The sequence below is a fragment of the Eptatretus burgeri genome, chromosome 2, assembly GCF_056783735.1.
Source record: "Eptatretus burgeri isolate ZD-2024b chromosome 2, Ebu_testis_v1, whole genome shotgun sequence".
Lineage (NCBI taxonomy): Eukaryota > Metazoa > Chordata > Myxini > Myxiniformes > Myxinidae > Eptatretus > Eptatretus burgeri.
In genome coordinates this window covers 73935170-73958324 of record NC_140962.1, presented here as the reverse complement: position 1 = coordinate 73958324, position 23155 = coordinate 73935170, and the positions used below count along the sequence as shown (strand labels likewise).

At 42.2% G+C, this 23155-nt stretch overlaps 1 protein-coding gene and 1 long non-coding RNA gene across 3 annotated transcripts in view; one reads left to right on the top strand and one right to left on the bottom strand.

Annotated features, from left to right (window-relative positions):
* Positions 1–17: 17 nt before the first annotated feature.
* On the bottom strand, positions 18–10429 carry LOC147032333 (uncharacterized). 2 transcript variants are annotated; one of them, XR_015055123.1, is made up of 6 exons: positions 10337–10429; positions 9915–10204; positions 8364–8555; positions 7543–8193; positions 7031–7285; positions 18–133 (listed from the first exon to the last, which is right to left on the bottom strand). It is a non-coding gene; the product is annotated as an uncharacterized LOC147032333 (long non-coding RNA). The 2 variants fall into 2 exon arrangements; XR_015055124.1 differs by lacking the exon at positions 7031–7285.
* Positions 10430–10582: 153 nt separating this feature from the next.
* LOC147032332 (kinesin-like protein KIF27) overlaps positions 10583–23155 on the top strand; it is a 28941-nt gene continuing 16368 nt past the window's right edge. Inside the window, 6 exon segments of the mRNA XM_085869849.1 lie at positions 10583–13562; positions 13714–14003; positions 15364–15555; positions 15725–16092; positions 16094–16375; positions 16633–16887. Coding sequence (XP_085725975.1) covers positions 13985–14003; positions 15364–15555; positions 15725–16092; positions 16094–16375; positions 16633–16887 — 1116 coding nt within the window. The 5' untranslated portion in view covers positions 10583–13562; positions 13714–13984.

Genomic DNA, 23155 nt, shown 5'->3' with positions numbered 1-23155 from the left:
CCGTGTCTAGCGTAGCGAACGCTGGCTCGAAGAGAGTTCCGCGTTGTTCTTCTTCTTCTTCTTCTTGTTGACTGGTGGAATGACGCAGCTCTTGGACACATTTGTCCTTGTTCTTCGAATGTGTATCACTTTGCTGAAAAAGAAAATAAATCGACAATATACTGCAAATGTGTGAAACATGTGATCTTTTTCAATGTCTTTCCTTTCAACAAATGTTCCATAACACAACCTCTGTTCACATGAACTAAAAGAAAAAAATGAACAAAGGTTCCAAAGAGAAAAAGAGTAAAAGCCAAAAAAAATTAAAACAAGCATTTACACATGGTTAACCTCACCTGCAGTGGTAAAGGAATTTGAATTTATTGTAATTATTTAAAATACATTGCAAGTTTGACATTTGTTGGCACACATTTGATTTCTGAAAAGAGACGAGTTAAAAGTTGCTGAACATGGGATGCATGGCCAACTGCTACAACACTGATGAATGAGTGGAAGAAGGTCTGGTCAGAAAAGAGAAACCTGGATTAACTATGACCAATTTGGATTTGCACATCAACCAAGTGAGAAAAAGCAGCTATCATCACAAAAGCGAGCAAACCTCATTTGCTGAAATTATATTAAGAAGCGGTACCTTCTGGGTGACCTAAAAAGCTGAAATTTTTTGTGCCGATGGACATCGAAGCTGATACACCGGAAAAAATAATAACAGAATCGGCGAACAACATCCATAAATGAATAAATAAATAAATAAATAAATAAATAATCGAATGCAGTTGAGCGACCTGAGACAATGGGGAAGCATGGTTCGTATGCTTGCACAATGTGTAAGCACACCCCCATTCTCAGCTCATTCTAACCACTAGCTCACTGATATTAAAGTTTGGTACTTTCCGGGTGACATAGAAAGCAAAAATTTCACAAGTCAACGGACATCGAAGCCGATACAGCCAGAAAAATCACAGAACCATTGGAAAGTGTCCGCAAATGATAATAAAAATAAATGAAAAAAATGATTCAAAAAAGTAAATGCAGGTGAGCGACCCGAGAGAATTGGGGAAGCAAGGTAATTTAGTAAGTAAGCATGCTGACAGACATCGAAGCCGATAAACGAGAAAGAAATTCCAGAACCATCGGAAAGCGTCTGTAAATGAAAATATAAATATATGAAAAAAAAAATGATAATAAATAAATGAAAAAAAATGCATGTGAATGAACCCAGAAAATGGGGAAACAGTCCTTTGTTGCTTATAATGTGCAAGCGCACCCCGATATTATTTATATAAATAAATATATATTTATATATCTATACAAATACATATATATATATATATATATATATATATATATATATATATATTTATATCTTCTTCTTTCAGCTGCTCCCGTTCGGGGTCGCCACAGCGGCACAGTGGTTAGGGCAGTGGCTTGGGATCCAAAAGGTCCTGAGTTCAAGCCCCGTTGGGCCACTGAATTAACACACCAGGGGGTTGACTCAGCCTGTCATCCTTCCGAGGTCGGCGAAATGAGTACCAGTGTCCTGGGCCCGGTGCATACCCCAGTTAAAATAGGTGTACAAGATCCCTGTGTCACAAAAGGCGACCAGGGTTGCGTCAGCAAGGGCATCCGGTGTAAAACATGTGCCAAATCACAATGCGGATCATATGGATGATCCGCTGTGGCGACCCCGAACGGGAGGAAGAAGAAGAAGAAGAAGAAGAAGAAGAAGAAGAAGAAGAAGAAGAAGAAGAAGAAGAAGAAGAAGAAGAAGAAGAAGAAGAAGAAGAAGAAGAAGAAGAAGAAGAAGAAGAAGAAGAAGAAGAAGAAGAAGAAGATATAAATATTGTTGTGTTTCTCCGCCACTCAGGCGTGCGGGCGACTGCTTTTGGCTAAATCACGGCCGCACGCGCCCACCGGACGTGGCAAACCTAGTCGCAGCTTTCAGATCAACGCCGAAATCCAGCTACGGGTGTGTTCTTAATCACACCGTAAATCAGCAAACTATTCTGTCCGCGCGCGACAGGGTAAAATCGCCGAATTGTCGATTTGCCGAAGTATGCGCGCAGACAGAAATGCCGGGAATTTACACCTCGACGGAGCCTGCACATAAACGAGCCGTTCTTAAGCATCTCGCTCCGTTTGCGATTTGCCGAGCGGTGTATTATCGCGAGGCCCCGTCGGACTTGATTATCTTATCAGCTATTTAAAAGCCAGCTAATAACCCAAATGTAATACAGCAGCTCAATCGAGGGAAAGTTCGCAACGAACAGGTCAACATTCACACAAGGCATTTATTTGTTACACATGAATGCAATCAAACATGAATGCAATCATGCACGTATGCAATCATGCAGGAATAAAGCAAGACGAAGAACTACAACGGTTCTATTTATTATGTGCACTTATTACAATTCTACTTAAGGAGATGGTGCCACGACATTCATACAAAGAAAAACCCCAGGAAAGGAAAGGGCAAGAACTGGACCTTGTGGGCCTTTAATAGTTCACGGAGGTGTGAAGACCGCAGGAGCTCCGAGAGGCTGCGCTGGTTACCTGCCACCTTCGTGGTGACTCGCTGGTTGACCCTCGACGTTTCCTCGACACGGCCGTTGGCGCTGCTCGACTTGGTTGGCCCAAGCCCCGCTGTGCGGCCGAGTGGTTCGGGCCGAGCCGACGACGCCTCCAAGGAACGAACGGGCCTTTGCTCTTTCGAGAGTTGATGCTCTTTTAAGAGCCCGTCCGTTCCTCAGCGTTGGCGATCTCTCTCCGGCTTTACCCACCGACTCGCAGTTCTGCGCGGCACGGCAGGATGGCTGCGCTCCAAGCTCCGACTGCCCTCCGCTGGACTCGAACCCTGGCTCCAAGCTCCAGACTTCCACTCTCTGCAGCTCCCCGACAGACTCCGAACCCCGACAGACTGCTTGCTTGGCGTTCAGCGTGCCTTTATATGGGGTCCGTGAGTGAGGTCTGATCTTTCACCTCTCACCCTTCACCACTCGCTGGCTCCGCCCCTTTTTGATCTTTTGATCCGGTTTCGACGCAAAGCTCGGAGAGAGCGGACGTGGTAGAAATCATCAGCTCCCGCGTCTGTCGGCGGAGATGGCGCTCGTCCGTGGGATTCGCCGTGGGTGGCAAAAAGATGGTGGCGTTTGTGGAGATGAAGGTGAGGCGATGTTGTGGTTGCTCTGTGGTGGGATGGTGTGGTTGTTGAGGCGGTTGTGGTTGGCGCTGTGGTGGTTGTGTTTGTTGAAGTAGTGGTTGTTCCAAAATAAAGATAGGAAAAGAATAATGCGTGACTCAAAGATCACAGCCCGGTTACACGAAAAATTCCCTTTAGACCTGAGTGGGGAAATCTGATCTGAACACACTCTTATCGACATAACTTATCTCTGCGAAGCCTGAATGGTGTTCTGTGAATTTCCACAACCATAACAAAATATATATATATATATATTTACAAAATATATATATGAACAAATACCACCCATCGCTTCACTGACAGGAATACTAAAAGGAGAGGGTGGAGAAGAAAATATGGGAGGGAGGGGTAGAGATAGAGAGACAGAGACAGAGAGAGGGGGTGGGGGAAAGAGAAGAGAGAGAGGAGGTGGGGGAAAGAGAAGAGAGGGAGTGAGAGAGTGAGAGAGTGAGAGAGTGAGAGAGTGAGAGAGTGAGAGAGTGAGAGAGTGAGAGAGTGAGAGAGTGAGAGAGTGAGAGAGAGAGAGAGAGAGAGAGAGAGAGAGAGAGAGAGAGAGAGAGAGAGAGAGAGAGAGAGAGAGAGAGAGAGAGAGAGAGAGAGAGAGAGAGTGGGGGAAAGAGAAGGGGGAGAGTGAGCAGTTTGAGGGGAAAAGAGAGAGGAGGGAGAGTGAGGTGGGGTGGGGGGAGGGAAGGCAGTGTCAGGTGAGAGGAAGGGAAGGCAGGTGTGCGGTGGAGCGTTAATTTCGATTCATATATTGTCATCAAAATGATTCTGCATAGAATAACAGTGAAAATGGAAACAAAGTAATGCTTCAAATCCATTTTTTACCAGTCACACTATAAATACCGCTTGGAGATATACACAGCCCGGACAGGTCCAAAGACAAACACTGTCCGGCCATAATCACCACCCGACCATGTCCGGAGACAGAGATGTGCAGGAGGGTGCTGCACTGCATTGGGAGCGGGCAGAACGAGGATGGGACAGAGAGAGAAATGGGTGGGGGCAGGGGGGTTAGCAGAGGGAAAAGGTTATGCTCTTTGAACAACACGCGCATGCACACGCACACACACGCACACACACACACACACACACGCACACACACACACACACACACGGACACGCACATGCACACACGTGCTTGGCCGATATCAGCAATTTTTCGGGCATAAGCAGATTGGGGTCAGTGTGATTACCAAATACAGTACACACTGTATACAACCCAAAAACCATGAGTAGCTTTCACTGTTGTTTTTGGGGGAATTTTAATTACAAAATAAAAAAAAACAATGTTGCATTTATGCAGGCATTTCAAGGAGTTGGACATCAACATTAATCTTTATAAACATCTGCGTGGGACAGGTGGAAAAAAAAATTGGCTCGGTAATTTGGAAAACACACGAATACGGCAAACGGCTCAGAAATCGGATGTTATCAAATACATTTTGGTTTGAAACTCACAAAGAGAAACCATACAGCTTTTGTGAAGCAGCCCTGATAACTAGTAGCTTTAGAAACAGTTGCGAGGACAAAGGAAAACCTGATGAAACCTCCATAACATACAGGATTAAACTTTGCCACCACAGCACCCGTAATAGGCATGGCATACCCACACACCTGTGGAGAGTCCCCCCAGATCCAAATCTACCCATATGTACTATGCCAGTGTGTGCTGCGTTGCTATCATGACCTTGTATATTAACAGTTGACTGTACATCCCGATCAGGACACAAAATGTACTGCGATCAAATGCCCGGTGCTCGTCAAGTGGCTTAAGCACTCCAATGGAACGCTCGGCTTAGCAAGCAATTACCATCGATAAACCAATGCACCCGGAAACGCCCGAGTAATATCCGAATTGGACTAATGAACACTTTTTAGCCGTGTGAGCTGCTGCGACGTTCGATTCTGCAGCTTAACTTTTGTAATTCAGCTTAGTTTAAGAGATTATCGAGGTTATGTCATGTGTGGAAATGAAATAAAGCCTCAAACGCTGGTGACTCCAGGCGTTTAAAAGCAATGCAATGTCTCCAGTGATTCGTCAGTATCGATAATGAGTGAGGAGAGTGAAAAACAAAGGGAGGAAAATCTTTAAGAAATTGTTACAGCCTGCTACAAGTCAAGGCTTGGATGAGCAGGCCAAAAAAACATGGCGGCTTCAGATCCCATCAAGGAAAACCAGGATAAGCCTTCAAAACCCCATGGAGAGCAAGGTAGCCAAGGATGTGACTGACAAAGGATGTAATTAAATAACACCATTAATTATATTCAAAGGGGGTGTTTTAATTAACCCAAACGCCCAATTTTCACTCTTGCATTTCCTTAGAGTTCTCTGAGGATGCCTGCAAAGATTCGGACTGGTAGGTTTCATAGTTTTGGAGTTATGGAGGAGACACACACACGTATTAGGAAAGATATCAATATGAAGACGTATCTGAAAGATGAGGATTATGAGGTCTGGAAGATGAACAAAATGAGGATGAACAGTTTAAGGATTTTAAAATCCTTCATGGAGTTTGAATTTGGTTGTGAATGCTTGTTTTAGTGGTATAACGCATACGAGCCTTTCCACAGTAATAGGTAACCATTGTGTTACATACATAGTCCACATAAAGTTTGTCCAGTTTATCTTGCAAATGAGGGGAAATAAAAGACTGACCCCTCCACTACTGGAATCCAACAGTAAGAGGATAATCTAACCCAGCACAATTTATTGATGGGGTGTTCTGTCTTCATTAACAGAAATGTAACAAATGTTACATTGACATTCAAGTTGTTGGCATTACCACCTTAGTTATTTTTTTCTAATCAACTGAATATTAATTTTAGGTTGTGGTCAAGAAATGCTATCCTTCCTTATGTGTGTGTGTACACATATATATATATATATATATATATATATATATATATATATATATATATATATATATATATATACATATATACATATAGCGTTGGCTCTCGAAAAGCATAGGCTCTCATAGTGATGATAATTATTTAACGACCTCTGACTGGCTCAAAGCCTTCTGGAGCCAGATTTTTGTACAGCTTTTATGGAGATATGCACTTACCACTAATGCTATCCTTTGTTACACATTTGTCATTTGGGTTAAGTTATGTTATCATAAAAATAACAAGACTATAAACAAGACTATAACTATAATAACGTATTTTTAAAGGTTGTACAACTTGAGCATTTTGTTTCTTCATGACGAATTGACCAATAGCATAACGTTTGTTACTCTGTTTTCAACCCCCCAGCATTCACATTAAAGTATATTTTTGGCAAATTCAGCGTGTGGGATATCATAAGTAAAGTCTTTTTACACATATAATCTAAAACAGTCTCAATCAAAAATGTATGTGCTCATATAAAACTCTTGGTAAATCCATTTAGTTTTCAATATAACACTTAAGACAAAGATTTATTCCCATCACAGTGAATAAAATTTTATCTGCACGCTTTAATTTTAGGACAATAGCGGTTTTGCTATTAATAGGATATATCTACATTTATATATACCTAAAAACATGTCAGTGGTATAATATGGATACTTTAAGAATTCTATGATATCTCCTGAAGATAAGACCCTTAAGTGGAGCATATTACTGTGGAACAGCCCATATATTCTTGCTCTCTCACACTATTCACTAAAATAATTTACTCACAACGTATCAAGTGGACAACACTTGGCATGAACAATTCGATATTTCAGTGAGAATGTCAACTACACCTTTCAATGATCACCTCACATGAAAGAAAAATCACACAGCGTTTCTCAATTACAGAGTTAAAGGTTTGTTGGAACATTTGTGTACATAATAGTGCTTTACCTCATGATGAATCTGCAGTATTGAGGTGTGTTGTAATTCTTTGTCAACACTTTTTATGCTGCAATCAAAAACGGATTTCTTCATCCGGAGAATCCAGATATCGTTGCACTCTATTTGCTCTGGTTTCAGGTTGTCGCTGTTTGTCAGATCGACGAACAGGTCAAACGCCTCATGTGTGCTCCTCTCAAGGTGTTTAAATTTTCGCTGCATGTTCAACATCCTCTCCTCCAAATTTGCAAAATCATTCTGCAACGGCTTCTCCCACAACACAAACACACATCCATCTTTGCTTTTCACACAAACAATTCTCAATTTACAGAGAAAATGAGGTCAAATGCAAAATATAGTCAAAATCTAATCACTGCACTTTACACAAAGAACAACACATCACAAAGTTCCTCAAGCTCAGATCAATACACGTTGCTGTCAGTCACATCATACCGAAAGAGGACACATGCCCGAATGCATCGGACCCACACAAACAGTCAGTGAAATCAAACCAAAAAACAAACCTCAGTTGGTGAGCTTCTCTGTGGAAAAGACACATGCTGACTTTTCTGCAGATCTGGTTGAAGAGCCTCTTTCTCGTGTTGTAGTTCCTGCTTATCGCCGTGATTCACAATTGGCTTATTTTTGATGTCCCTTGCCAGCTTTGCGTATTTCAACGATATCAATTTATCTTTGCAATCTTCCAAGGCAGTGCTGATACACACTATCATTACTGTCCTGGCATTCCCTTCCAAAGAATCTTTCAAAATCCTCGTCAATTTGGAATGTCGAAAAGGGATGTGGGAATTGTTTTTTTTTGTTTTGTTTTTGGGCTGCGAGAGAACTGATGACGTTTGCAAGTATTGTCAGACTTCTGTTAATATTGATCCCCTCCTTGAATTCCTTTGGCTTTTCTGATTTGCATATTCTTTCATGTCCAGCCAGATCAATAAAATTAAACTTTGATTTTATTACTTGGTCGTTCAGATTTGTGCCCTCTGTGTTTTCTCTGTGCATTTTCTGCTGGCTAAGGAAGAGAGTGAACATCACATGAGATCTGCTGGACCGCTTCCTCAACAATTTATTACCAATCTGCCTCTTGGCACTGCCTGTTTTAAGAAGGTGGAGAAGATCTATCTGGGTCTTCACTGCACATTCTTTGACTCCACATACAACTGAAGGAAGATAAAAAAGAAACGCATTTGTTAAGTTTTATCAAAGGCACGAGGTAGACTTACCAATATATCCGTGATTGTTCGTCGTATAGAAGACAACAGTGTTTTCAAATAACAGTTCTGTGCAATTCGAGCAAAATCGACATGTAAAGCTTGGTTTACTCTCTCACTTGTATTCCCATAGATATCATCTCGGAGAACTATTGTCTTTTCATCTCTGTCTAAGAGATCTCGCAGCTCTTCATTGTAGATTTCTATATAACAGACAGTCAAGCTGTACTCTGTAATATTTCTATTTTCCAACAAATGGAAAATCCCTTCAATTGCTCGAGGAATCATCCCCAGATGATTTTCGGCAACATCTGTGGGAGAACAATTAGACTTTAGAAACCAAAAATGCATTATCATAGTAATTAAAATGACTGATATGCAGAGCTGTGAAAATACGAAACCGTTATCTCATGTATTCCAAAATAATAAATTGTCCATTGGTCCGGGTTTTTTTTTTTTGGGAGACACTGCCAAGGCTCGTATGAGAGCTAACACACAGAATGCACAACAAGGGGAGCAGGAGACAAGAGGGGCGGGAGAGGGAAGGAAAAAAGTGTGGAACAGACACATGAGATCTGTGGAAGGGAGAGGGATGGGGCGGGGTACACAGGTAAACAAGATGGACACCACAGGGACTTTCAGGAAGGAAAGCAGGGAATTTGAAGGAGGTGAGTTTGGGGTGGATTTGCAAGGGTAGAATCAAAATTGTATCAAAATAACAAGAAAATAAAAAATTTAACTTAACACAACAGGGTAAATTTATGACACTCCTGAATACCTTCTCATGTCTGTAGACAATGAGTGAAGAAAGCAAGCAGGAAAACTGATGCTATCTCAATGGCTGGTCCAACAACTAAACCCACCAAACATTAAACTGTTGATGTCAATGGAACCTAATGAAAAATCATTCACTAATTTTCCTCAATTTTTCTCTCAACTGTCAATGCTCTGCAGTCCTCTCATTCACTGCAGATTGTAACAATAGTTTATATCCCTGGGGAGTGATAGCTGTTTCTCCTCCACAGTGATGGCTGCTGTCAATGTGAATATAATGCTGACCAGTGATGGGCGCCTCTCCATTTTAACTCCAGTCTCTTGAGCTCTTTGTACCTGCTTACCCTTTCAATGTGCTTCCTATCTCTGCTCAGCTTGTGAGTCTTGCGATCAACACATCTGTGTGTTTATCTCTTTGCCGACAGAATAACTTGACACGAGGAGCAGCGAGAATCATTAAATTTGACACAGAGCTTCATATTATACTCACAGACACAATCATCACAAAAGTCACATGTTGGCTGATGGCGGCAACATGAGTAAATACAGCCCTGTATTAAATTCCATTTGATATATTTCCTTGTGAGCTCAAAGTTGAACTTATCCGAGACTTGCAATCTTGTGAAAATAACATTTTTAACACTAGTTTTGTTGCAAAATTCCATCTACATCAATGTGTTTTGATAAAAAAAAGGAAAAAAGGAACAACTTTCAAAGAATTCAAAACAAAATTAATCTTATTAATCAATAATAAGATTTTATCATAACCACCGCTTGTGTAAAATGTTTCATCAGGTGCTTCTGTTAAAACCAAGGGAAAATCATGCATGATGGAGATGAATGAAGCAAGGATAATTGTGTTGACGTGAAGAAAGCGTGCAGTACCAGCCACTCACCAACAGTATCTGTTCCCATGGTGAACGTGTTTCCAGATCCTGTCTGTCCATAAGCAAAGACTGTGCTGTTGGAGCCTTCAATGAATCGTGAAACTCACGGTTGCACACAGGTCTCATAAACATCCTTTTGCGTCAAATCGGAACCAAAAGCATGATCGAATGTAAAGATTTCTTTATCTTCGCCGACGATCAATTGCTGGCGTCCCTCAATATGCACGCAGTTTTGCTGCTGCGGTCTGTTCTGACAAAACGGTGACCGGATTCGTACCACCACATGTACAGGTTGCATCCTCGGGGAGATATCGCAAAATAAATACATATATAAATATATATATATATATATATATATATATATATATATTTAAACAGATGTTTGGTACTGCAGAATTTAATATGGATACAAATAAACACGACATAGTGACCGAAGCTTTTCGTGTTGCACTCCTCAGGGTAAAGATCGCAGCAAGTGAAAAAGGAAGTGAACGCGTGTGCTTGAAACGCAGGTCCCAATAAGGTAGACGCTGATTGGTTCAGCAGTAATGACGTCACGGTTAATCGGAACGCCCATTGGTCGACTCATCATCTTCACCTCAAGCTCCCATTGGCTGGAGCAGAGTTCGCCCGATGATTCACGTTTGCAACCACATCCTGGAGAGAGGAGAGAGGGGAGAGGGGGAAAGGGGCCTCCCCCCCTCAGGGGGAAAGGGGGAAAGGGGCCTCCCCCCCTCAGGTCCATTCACCATTTGTTACCGTGCTTCCCTTGATCTTTCCATGCTGAAAAAGACACAGAGATTGTCCAAATTCCTTTTGACGACAAAGTATTGGATCGGTGGAAAGGATGAAGGTTGCTTCCAACATACGGAAATGAAACGAGCTCCGACCTCGGCTCAATATCCTGAACATATCTGCATTGTACTGGTCTGCACAGATGGGGTTGGCAACCAGGTGCTGTGTAATGGCGGATGAAGCAGGTGCAGTGCCCGGTGGTTGCTGGATATTTCTCCATGCTCGCACTAGTTGTGTTCTCACCCTCACAATCTTTCTTCGAATCGCCAAGGGGACGTGTTGTTTGATCCGATCAGCCAATCTTAGTGTTGTGCGGCCCACGTACCGAGCTTCACTTTGGCACTCAAACTCATAAATAACATTGCTGGTTTGTGAGGTGTGTAGCACATCCTTGTTGATTGACATCAGCAAACTGCGAGAGGTAAAGATTACTCGGGGTTGCACAGCCAGAAACGTGTTGGACACAACATGTTTGATTTGTACTTCAAACCTTCGTGATGACCGCCCTTTCCAGGGCATCCTGATGTCGACTAGACATTTGTCCGGAGCCATCTTCTGATCTCTTGTCGTGTTTAGAAACTTGTGTTTGTATCTCTTAACTATTTGCTCAGGATATCCATTCTCACCGAGTATATTCATGATTTTGTCGATTTCAGCTGGAAGATTACAAGTTGAACAAATCCTCTGTGCTCTGTTAACCAGGATATTGATCAAGGCGATTTTGTATCTCGTGGAGCTGTCCGGAGTCCCACCGAGTATACTGCCCTGTGAAACCAAGGTTGGATCGATCAACCAACACGTCCAAAAACGGTAACGTGTTTGACGATTCCAGCTCCGTGGTAAACTTCAGCGTTGGATCGAGAGTGTTGGATTGAGCCATGCCTTGAAATTGTCACATGCCGTCCGAGACTCAAACAAAGCAAAAATGTCATCAACATACCGATAGTATACGATGGGGGAATCGACCCCTTGCCGACCAGTCAGTTTCTGCATTTAATAATGGCCTACAAAGATATTTGCAAGAGCTGGGCCTAATTGAGAACCCATGGCCACACAGTCCGTTTGAACATAAATCATGTTGTTAAAAATGAATTCCACCTCCATGGTTGCTGTGTTCACTAATTCAACGAAGACGTGTTCCAGGATCATCGGTTGTTCCAGATCGGTGTCATACAGCAAACATGAGCATATCTCAATTGTCTACATCAATGGGACATTCGTGAACAAGCTTTTAATATCAAAGGATGCCATGATGTTGTGCTCACTTGTCGGTGTTTTAGCTCCAATTGATTCTGCAAATGTGAAGGAATCCTTAAACACGAAATGAGAAAGTGAATCCAATACTGGTTGCAGTACCTCTCCTAACCACTGGGCAAGTTCATGTTGTGCTGATCACACCTTGGACAGTATTGGTCTGAGAGGGATATTCTCCTTGTGAATCTTCGGCAGGCCGTACATTCTTGGACGTTGGGCTCCAACAGGTTTAATTCTGTCGTACACCTCCTTTCATAGTTCTCTACGTTTGAGAAGCTGCAACAGTCATTTGACGATCTAAAGGTCAGGTCAAGTCAGGTATGGGAGAATGTACCAGAACAGCGCGTCGCTGCGTCCACTTTCCACCGGTACTCCAGGGGCCTCCGTCTGGCCATCCCCCAGGCAGATGCCAGGCCCATCCCCATCTTCTTGAGATGCCGGTCAACCTGCAGCAACCATGAGGCACGTGGTCGGCCCATTGGCCTCCACTCGCGAGACTCCCTCGGTGAGACAATCTGGTGAGCAGGATCAGTGTCAGGAAAACGAGCCACATGTCCATACAGCCGCAACTGACGCTCACGGACAATGCAGGTAACAAATCTCACTCGAGTCTATCTCAGCAACCGCTCGTTGGACACAAAATCCGACCAGCGATAGCAAAGATTCTCCGAAGAGACCTGGTACCAAAGGAATTAAGTCTCCGTCTCAGATCCTTGGCCAGAGTCCAAGTCTCCCATCCATAGAGCAAGAATGGAAGCACCAAGGACCTGAAGACTCAGACTTTCGTCCTCCCGCACAGGTACCGGTAGCGCCACACCCCATGATCCTGTGAATCCATGACTCCCCAGGCCCGACCCAGAAGTCCATTGACCTCTGACTCACAGCCAGCAGAGACATGAATATCACTGTCAAGGTAAGTGAATCTCTCCACGACCTCAACATTCTCACCACAAACAGACACAGACAGGACAGCAGCATCCAAGATGTCATTGAAAGCCTGGATCTTAGTTTTTACCCAAGAAACCCGTAATCTCAACGGCTCCGACTCCTCATTCAGCACCCCAAGGGCCCCCAAAAGGATATCTAAAGTCTCCGCAAAGATGACTGCATCATCTGTGAAATCAACGTCTGAAATCTTGACATTCCCAAACGATACACCACAGCTTGATCTCTCCGACATCCTCCCTAGAATCCAGTCCATACAAGTGCTGAAGGTATACAAAAAAAAAAAAAGGAATTTGTACGATGTCTCTTTCTGCATGGAAAGATCAAGGGAAGTATGGCAACAAATGGTGAATGTACCTGAGGGGAAGCAGGCCCCTCCCCCCTCTCCCCTCTCCCCTCTCCCCTCTCCCCTTCCCCCCTCTCTGCAGGATGTGGTTGCAAACGTGAATCATCGGGCGAACTCTGCTCCAGCCAATGGGAGCTCGAGGTGAAGATGATTAGCCGACCAATGGACGTTCCGATTAACCGTGACGTCATTACTGCTGAACCAATCAGCGTCTACCTTATTGGGACCTGCGTTTCAAGCACACGCGTTCACCAAGTTCACTTCCTTTTTCACTTGCTGCGATCTTTACCCTGAGGAGTGCAACACGAAAAGCTTCGGTCACTATGTCGTGTTTATTTGTATCCATATTAAAGTTCTGCAGTACCAAACATCTGTTTAAATATATATATATATATATATATATATATATATATATATATATATATATATATATATATATATGTATTTATTTTGCGATATCTCCCCTAGGATGCAACCTGTACATGTGGTGGTACGAATCCGGTCACCGTTTTGTCAGAACAGACCGCAGCAGCAAAACTGCGTGCATATTGAGGGACGCCAGCAATTGATCGTCGGCGAAGATAAAGAAATCTTTACATTCGATCATGCTTTTGGTTCCGATTTGACGCAAAAGGATGTTTATGAGACCTGTGTGCAACCGTGAGTTTCACGATTCATTGAAGGCTCCAACAGCACAGTCTTTGCTTATGGACAGACAGGATCTGGAAACACGTTCACCATGGGAACAGATACTGTTGGTGAGTGGCTGGTACTGCACGCTTTCTTCACGTCAACACAATTATCCTTGCTTCATTCATCTCCATCATGCATGATTTTCCCTTGATTTTAACAGAAGCACCTGATGAAACATTTTACACAAGCGGTGGTTATGATAAAATCTTATTATTGATTAATAAGATTAATTTTGTTTTGAATTCTTTGAAAGTTGTTCCTTTTTTCCTTTTTTTTTATCAAAACACATTGATGTAGATGGAATTTTACAACAAAACTAGTGTTAAAAATGTTATTTTCACAAGATTGCAAGTCTCGGATAAGTTCAACTTTGAGCTCACAAGGAAATATATCAAATGGAATTTAATACAGGGCTGTATTTACTCATGTTGCCGCCATCAGCCAACATGTGACTTTTGTGATGATTGTGTCTGTGAGTATAATATGAAGCTCTGTGTCAAATTTAATGATTCTCGCTGCTCCTCGTGTCAAGTTATTCTGTCGGCAAAGAGATAAACACACAGATGTGTTGATCGCAAGACTCACAAGCTGAGCAGAGATAGGAAGCACATTGAAAGGGTAAGCAGGTACAAAGAGCTCAAGAGACTGGAGTTAAAATGGAGAGGCGCCCATCACTGGTCAGCATTATATTCACATTGACAGCAGCCATCACTGTGGAGGAGAAACAGCTATCACTCCCCAGGGATATAAACTATTGTTACAATCTGCAGTGAATGAGAGGACTGCAGAGCATTGACAGTTGAGAGAAAAATTGAGGAAAATTAGTGAATGATTTTTCGGTAGGTTCCATTGACATCAACAGTTTAATGTTTGGTGGGTTTAGTTGTTGGACCAGCCATTGAGATAGCATCAGTTTTCCTGCTTGCTTTCTTCACTCATTGTCTACAGACATGAGAAGGTATTCAGGAGTGTCATAAATTTACCCTGTTGTGTTAAGTTAAATTTTTTATTTTCTTGTTATTTTGATACAATTTTGATTCTACCCTTGCAAATCCACCCCAAACTCACCTCCTTCAAATTCCCTGCTTTCCTTCCTGAAAGTCCCTGTGGTGTCCATCTTGTTTACCTGTGTACCCCGCCCCATCCCTCTCCCTTCCACAGATCTCATGTGTCTGTTCCACACTTTTTTCCTTCCCTCTCCCGCCCCTCTTGTCTCCTGCTCCCCTTGTTGTGCATTCTGTGTGTTAGCTCTCATACGAGCCTTGGCAGTGTCTCCCAAAAAAAAAAAACCCGGACCAATGGACAATTTATTATTTTGGAATACATGAGATAACGGTTTCGTATTTTCACAGCTCTGCATATCAGTCATTTTAATTACTATGATAATGCATTTTTGGTTTCTAAAGTCTAATTGTTCTCCCACAGATGTTGCCGAAAATCATCTGGGGATGATTCCTCGAGCAATTGAAGGGATTTTCCATTTGTTGGAAAATAGAAATATTACAGAGTACAGCTTGACTGTCTGTTATATAGAAATCTACAATGAAGAGCTGCGAGATCTCTTAGACAGAGATGAAAAGACAATAGTTCTCCGAGATGATATCTATGGGAATACAAGTGAGAGAGTAAACCAAGCTTTACATGTCGATTTTGCTCGAATTGCACAGAACTGTTATTTGAAAACACTGTTGTCTTCTATACGACGAACAATCACGGATATATTGGTAAGTCTACCTCGTGCCTTTGATAAAACTTAACAAATGCGTTTCTTTTTATCTTCCTTCAGTTGTATGTGGAGTCAAAGAATGTGCAGTGAAGACCCAGATAGATCTTCTCCACCTTCTTAAAACAGGCAGTGCCAAGAGGCAGATTGGTAATAAATTGTTGAGGAAGCGGTCCAGCAGATCTCATGTGATGTTCACTCTCTTCCTTAGCCAGCAGAAAATGCACAGAGAAAACACAGAGGGCACAAATCTGAACGACCAAGTAATAAAATCAAAGTTTAATTTTATTGATCTGGCTGGACATGAAAGAATATGCAAATCAGAAAAGCCAAAGGAATTCAAGGAGGGGATCAATATTAACAGAAGTCTGACAATACTTGCAAACGTCATCAGTTCTCTCGCAGCCCAAAAACAAAACAAAAAAAAACAATTCCCACATCCCTTTTCGACATTCCAAATTGACGAGGATTTTGAAAGATTCTTTGGAAGGGAATGCCAGGACAGTAATGATAGTGTGTATCAGCCCTGCCTTGGAAGATTGCAAAGATAAATTGATATCGTTGAAATACGCAAAGCTGGCAAGGGACATCAAAAATAAGCCAATTGTGAATCACGGCGATAAGCAGGAACTACAACACGAGAAAGAGGCTCTTCAACCAGATCTGCAGAAAAGTCAGCATGTGTCTTTTCCACAGAGAAGCTCACCAACTGAGGTTTGTTTTTTGGTTTGATTTCACTGACTGTTTGTGTGGGTCCGATGCATTCGGGCATGTGTCCTCTTTCGGTATGATGTGACTGACAGCAACGTGTATTGATCTGAGCTTGAGGAACTTTGTGATGTGTTGTTCTTTGTGTAAAGTGCAGTGATTAGATTTTGACTATATTTTGCATTTGACCTCATTTTCTCTGTAAATTGAGAATTGTTTGTGTGAAAAGCAAAGATGGATGTGTGTTTGTGTTGTGGGAGAAGCCGTTGCAGAATGATTTTGCAAATTTGGAGGAGAGGATGTTGAACATGCAGCGAAAATTTAAACACCTTGAGAGGAGCACACATGAGGCGTTTGACCTGTTCGTCGATCTGACAAACAGCGACAACCTGAAACCAGAGCAAATAGAGTGCAACGATATCTGGATTCTCCGGATGAAGAAATCCGTTTTTGATTGCAGCATAAAAAGTGTTGACAAAGAATTACAACACACCTCAATACTGCAGATTCATCATGAGGTAAAGCACTATTATGTACACAAATGTTCCAACAAACCTTTAACTCTGTAATTGAGAAACGCTGTGTGATTTTTCTTTCATGTGAGGTGATCATTGAAAGGTGTAGTTGACATTCTCACTGAAATATCGAATTGTTCATGCCAAGTGTTGTCCACTTGATACGTTGTGAGTAAATTATTTTAGTGAATAGTGTGAGAGAGCAAGAATATATGGGCTGTTCCACAGTAATATGCTCCACTTAAGGGTCTTATCTTCAGGAGATATCATAGAATTCTTAAAGTATCCATATTATACCACTGACATGTTTTTAGGTATATATAAATGTAGATATATCCTATTAATAGCAAAACCGCTATTGTCCTAAAATTAAAGCGTGCAGATAAAATTTTATTCACTGTGATGGGAATAAATCTTTGTCTTAAGTGTTATATTGAAAACTAAATGGATTTACCAAGAGTTTTATATGAGCACATACATTTTTGATTGAGACTGTTTTAGATTATATGTGTAAAAAGACTTTACTTATGATATCCCACACGCTGAATTTGCCAAAAATATACTTTAATGTGAATGCTGGGGGGTTGAAAACAGAGTAACAAACGTTATGCTATTGGTCAATTCGTCATGAAGAAACAAAATGCTCAAGTTGTACAACCTTTAAAAATACGGTCTTGTTATTTTTATGATAACATAACTTAACCCAAATGACAAATGTGTAACAAAGGATAGCATTAGTGGTAAGTGCATATCTCCATAAAAGCTGTACAAAAATCTGGCTACAGAAGGCTTTGAGCCAGTCAGAGGTCGTTAAATAATTATCATCACTATGAGAGCCTATGCTTTTCGAGAGCCTACGCTATATGTATATATGTATATATATATATATATATATATATATATATATATATATATATATATATATATATATATATATATATATATATATATATATATATATATAATGTGTACACACACACATAAGGAAGGATAGCATTTCTTGACCACAACCTAAAATTAATATTCAGTTGATTAGAAAAAAATAACTAAGGTGGTAATGCCAACAACTTGAATGTCAATGTAACATTTGTTACATTTCTGTTAATGAAGACAGAACACCCCATCAATAAATTGTGCTGGGTTAGATTATCCTCTTACTGTTGGATTCCAGTAGTGGAGGGGTCAGTCTTTTATTTCCCCTCATTTGCAAGATAAACTGGACAAACTTTATGTGGACTATGTATGTAACACAATGGTTACCTATTACTGTGGAAAGGCTCGTATGCGTTATACCACTAAAACAAGCATTCACAACCAAATTCAAACTCCATTAAGGATTTTAAAATCCTTAAACTGTTCATCCTCATTTTGTTCATCTTCCAGACCTCATAATCCTCATCTTTCAGATACGTCTTCATATTGATATCTTTCCTAATACGTGTGTGTCTCCTCCATAACTCCAAAACTATGAAACCTACCAGTCCGAATCTTTGCAGGCATCCTCAGAGAACTCTAAGGAAATGCAAGAGTGAAAATTGGGCGTTTGGGTTAATTAAAACACCCCCTTTGAATATAATTAATGGTGTTATTTAATTACATCCTTTGTCAGTCACATCCTTGGCTACCTTGCTCTCCATGGGGTTTTGAAGGCTTATCCTGGTTTTCCTTGATGGGATCTGAAGCCGCCATGTTTTTTTGGCCTGCTCATCCAAGCCTTGACTTGTAGCAGGCTGTAACAATTTCTTAAAGATTTTCCTCCCTTTGTTTTTCACTCTCCTCACTCATTATCGATACTGACGAATCACTGGAGACATTGCATTGCTTTTAAACGCCTGGAGTCACCAGCGTTTGAGGCTTTATTTCATTTCCACACATGACATAACCTCGATAATCTCTTAAACTAAGCTGAATTACAAAAGTTAAGCTGCAGAATCGAACGTCGCAGCAGCTCACACGGCTAAAAAGTGTTCATTAGTCCAATTCGGATATTACTCGGGCGTTTCCGGGTGCATTGGTTTATCGATGGTAATTGCTTGCTAAGCCGAGCGTTCCATTGGAGTGCTTAAGCCACTTGACGAGCACCGGGCATTTGATCGCAGTACATTTTGTGTCCTGATCGGGATGTACAGTCAACTGTTAATATACAAGGTCATGATAGCAACGCAGCACACACTGGCATAGTACATATGGGTAGATTTGGATCTGGAGGGACTCTCCACAGGTGTGTGGGTATGCCATGCCTATTACGGGTGCTGTGGTGGCAAAGTTTAATCCTGTATGTTATGGAGGTTTCATCAGGTTTTCCTTTGTCCTCGCAACTGTTTCTAAAGCTACTAGTTATCAGGGCTGCTTCACAAAAGCTGTATGGTTTCTCTTTGTGAGTTTCAAACCAAAATGTATTTGATAACATCCGATTTCTGAGCCGTTTGCCGTATTCGTGTGTTTTCCAAATTACCGAGCCAATTTTTTTTCCACCTGTCCCACGCAGATGTTTATAAAGATTAATGTTGATGTCCAACTCCTTGAAATGCCTGCATAAATGCAACATTGTTTTTTTTTATTTTGTAATTAAAATTCCCCCAAAAACAACAGTGAAAGCTACTCAAGGTTTTTGGGTTGTATACAGTGTGTACTGTATTTGGTAATCACACTGACCCCAATCTGCTTATGCCCGAAAAATTGCTGATATCGGCCAAGCACGTGTGTGCATGTGCGTGTCCGTGTGTGTGTGTGTGTGTGTGTGTGTGTGTGTGTGTGTGTGTGTGCGTGTGTGTGCGTGTGCATGCGCGTGTTGTTCAAAGAGCATAACCTTTTCCCTCTGCTAACCCCCCTGCCCCCACCCATTTCTCTCTCTGTCCCATCCTCGTTCTGCCCGCTCCCAATGCAGTGCAGCACCCTCCTGCACATCTCTGTCTCCGGACATGGTCGGGTGGTGATTATGGCCGGACAGTGTTTGTCTTTGGACCTGTCCGGGCTGTGTATATCTCCAAGCGGTATTTATAGTGTGACTGGTAAAAAATGGATTTGAAGCATTACTTTGTTTCCATTTTCACTGTTATTCTATGCAGAATCATTTTGATGACAATATATGAATCGAAATTAACGCTCCACCGCACACCTGCCTTCCCTTCCTCTCACCTGACACTGCCTTCCCTCCCCCCACCCCACCTCACTCTCCCTCCTCTCTCTTTTCCCCTCAAACTGCTCACTCTCCCCCTTCTCATTCCCCCACCCTCTCTCTCTCTCTCGCTCTCTCTATCTCTCTCTCTCTCTCTCTCTGTCTCTCTCTCTCTCTCTCTCTCTCTCTCTCTCTCTCTCTCTCTCTCTCTCTCTCTCTCTCTCTCTCTCTCTCTCTCTCTCTCTCTCTCTCTCTCTCTCTCTCTCTCTCTCACTCTCTCACTCTCTCACTCTCTCTCTCACTCCCTCTCTTCTCTTTCCCCCACCTCCTCTCTCTCTTCTCTTTCCCCCACCCCCTCTCTCTGTCTCTGTCTCTCTATCTCTACCCCTCCCTCCCATATTTTCTTCTCCACCCTCTCCTTTTAGTATTCCTGTCAGTGAAGCGATGGGTGGTATTTGTTCATGTATATATTTTGTAAATATATATATATATATATATTTTGTTATGGTTGTGGAAATTCACAGAACACCATTCAGGCTTCGCAGAGATAAGTTATGTCGATAAGAGTGTGTTCAGATCAGATTTCCCCACTCAGGTCTAAAGGGAATTTTTCGTGTAACCGGGCTGTGATCTTTGAGTCACGCATTATTCTTTTCCTATCTTTATTTTGGAACAACCACTACTTCAACAAACACAACCACCACAGCGCCAACCACAACCGCCTCAACAACCACACCATCCCACCACAGAGCAACCACAACATCGCCTCACCTTCATCTCCACAAACGCCACCATCTTTTTGCCACCCACGGCGAATCCCACGGACGAGCGCCATCTCCGCCGACAGACGCGGGAGCTGATGATTTCTACCACGTCCGCTCTCTCCGAGCTTTGCGTCGAAACCGGATCAAAAGATCAAAAAGGGGCGGAGCCAGCGAGTGGTGAAGGGTGAGAGGTGAAAGATCAGACCTCACTCACGGACCCCATATAAAGGCACGCTGAACGCCAAGCAAGCAGTCTGTCGGGGTTCGGAGTCTGTCGCGGAGCTGCAGAGAGTGGAAGTCTGGAGCTTGGAGCCAGGGTTCGAGTCCAGCGGAGGGCAGTCGGAGCTTGGAGCGCAGCCATCCTGCCGTGCCGCGCAGAACTGCGAGTCGGTGGGTAAAGCCGGAGAGAGATCGCCAACGCTGAGGAACGGACGGGCTCTTAAAAGAGCATCAACTCTCGAAAGAGCAAAGGCCCGTTCGTTCCTTGGAGGCGTCGTCGGCTCGGCCCGAACCACTAGGCCGCACAGTGGGGCTTGGGCCAACCAAGTCGAGCAGCGCCAACGGCCGTGTCGAGGAAACGTCGAGGGTCAACCAGCGAGTCACCACGAAGGTGGCAGGTAACCAGCGCAGCCTCTCGGAGCTCCTGCGGTCTTCACACCTCCGTGAACTATTAAAGGCCCACAAGGTCCAGTTCTTGCCCTTTCCTTTCCTGGGGTTTTTCTTTGTATGAATGTCGTGGCACCATCTCCTTAAGTAGAATTGTAATAAGTGCACATAATAAATAGAACCGTTGTAGTTCTTCGTCTTGCTTTATTCCTGCATGATTGCATACGTGCATGATTGCATTCATGTTTGATTGCATTCATGTGTAACAAATAAATGTCTTGTGTGAATGTTGACCTGTTCGTTGCGAACTTTCCCTCGATTGAGCTGCTGTATTACATTTGGGTTATTAGCTGGCTTTTAAATAGCTGATAAGATAATCAAGTCCGACGGGGCCTCGCGATAATACACCGCTCGGCAAATCGCAAACGGAGCGAGATGCTTAAGAACGGCTCGTTTATGTGCAGGCTCCGTCGAGGTGTAAATTCCCGGCATTTCTGTCTGCGCGCATACTTCGGCAAATCGACAATTCGGCGATTTTACCCTGTCGCGCGCGGACAGAATAGTTTGCTGATTTACGGTGTGATTAAGAACACACCCGTAGCTGGATTTCGGCGTTGATCTGAAAGCTGCGACTAGGTTTGCCACGTCCGGTGGGCGCGTGCGGCCGTGATTTAGCTAAAAGCAGTCGCCCGCACGCCTGAGTGGCGGAGAAACACAACAATATTTATATCTTCTTCTTCTTCTTCTTCTTCTTCTTCTTCTTCTTCTTCTTCTTCTTCTTCTTCTTCTTCTTCTTCTTCTTCTTCTTCTTCTTCTTCTTCTTCTTCTTCTTCTTCTTCTTCTTCTTCTTCTTCTTCTTCTTCTTCTTCTTCTTCTTCTTCTTCTTCTTCTTCTTCTTCTTCTTCTTCTTCTTCTTCTTCTTCTTCTTCTTCTTCTTCTTCTTCTTCTTCTTCTTCTTCTTCTTCTTCTTCTTCTTCTTCTTCTTCTTCTTCTTCTTCTTCTTCTTCTTCTTCTTCTTCTTCTTCTTCTTCTTCTTCTTCTTCTTCTTCTTCTTCTTCTTCTTCTTCTTCTTCTTCTTCTTCTTCTTCTTCTTCTTCTTCTTCTTCTTCTTCTTCTTCTTCTTCTTCTTCTTCTTCTTCTTCTTCTTCTTCTTCTTCTTCTTCTTCTTCTTCTTCTTCTTCTTCTTCTTCTTCTTCTTCTTCTTCTTCTTCTTCTTCTTCTTCTTCTTCTTCTTCTTCTTCTTCTTCTTCTTCTTCTTCTTCTTCTTCTTCTTCTTCTTCTTCTTCTTCTTCTTCTTCTTCTTCTTCTTCTTCTTCTTCTTCTTCTTCTTCTTCTTCTTCTTCTTCTTCTTCTTCTTCTTCTTCTTCTTCTTCTTCTTCTTCTTCTTCTTCTTCTTCTTCTTCTTCTTCTTCTTCTTCTTCTTCTTCTTCTTCTTCTTCTTCTTCTTCTTCTTCTTCTTCTTCTTCTTCTTCTTCTTCTTCTTCTTCTTCTTCTTCTTCTTCTTCTTCTTCTTCTTCTTCTTCTTCTTCTTCTTCTTCTTCTTCTTCTTCTTCTTCTTCTTCTTCTTCTTCTTCTTCTTCTTCTTCTTCTTCTTCTTCTTCTTCTTCTTCTTCTTCTTCTTCTTCTTCTTCTTCTTCTTCTTCTTCTTCTTCTTCTTCTTCTTCTTCTTCTTCTTCTTCTTCTTCTTCTTCTTCTTCTTCTTCTTCTTCTTCTTCTTCTTCTTCTTCTTCTTCTTCTTCTTCTTCTTCTTCTTCTTCTTCTTCTTCTTCTTCTTCTTCTTCTT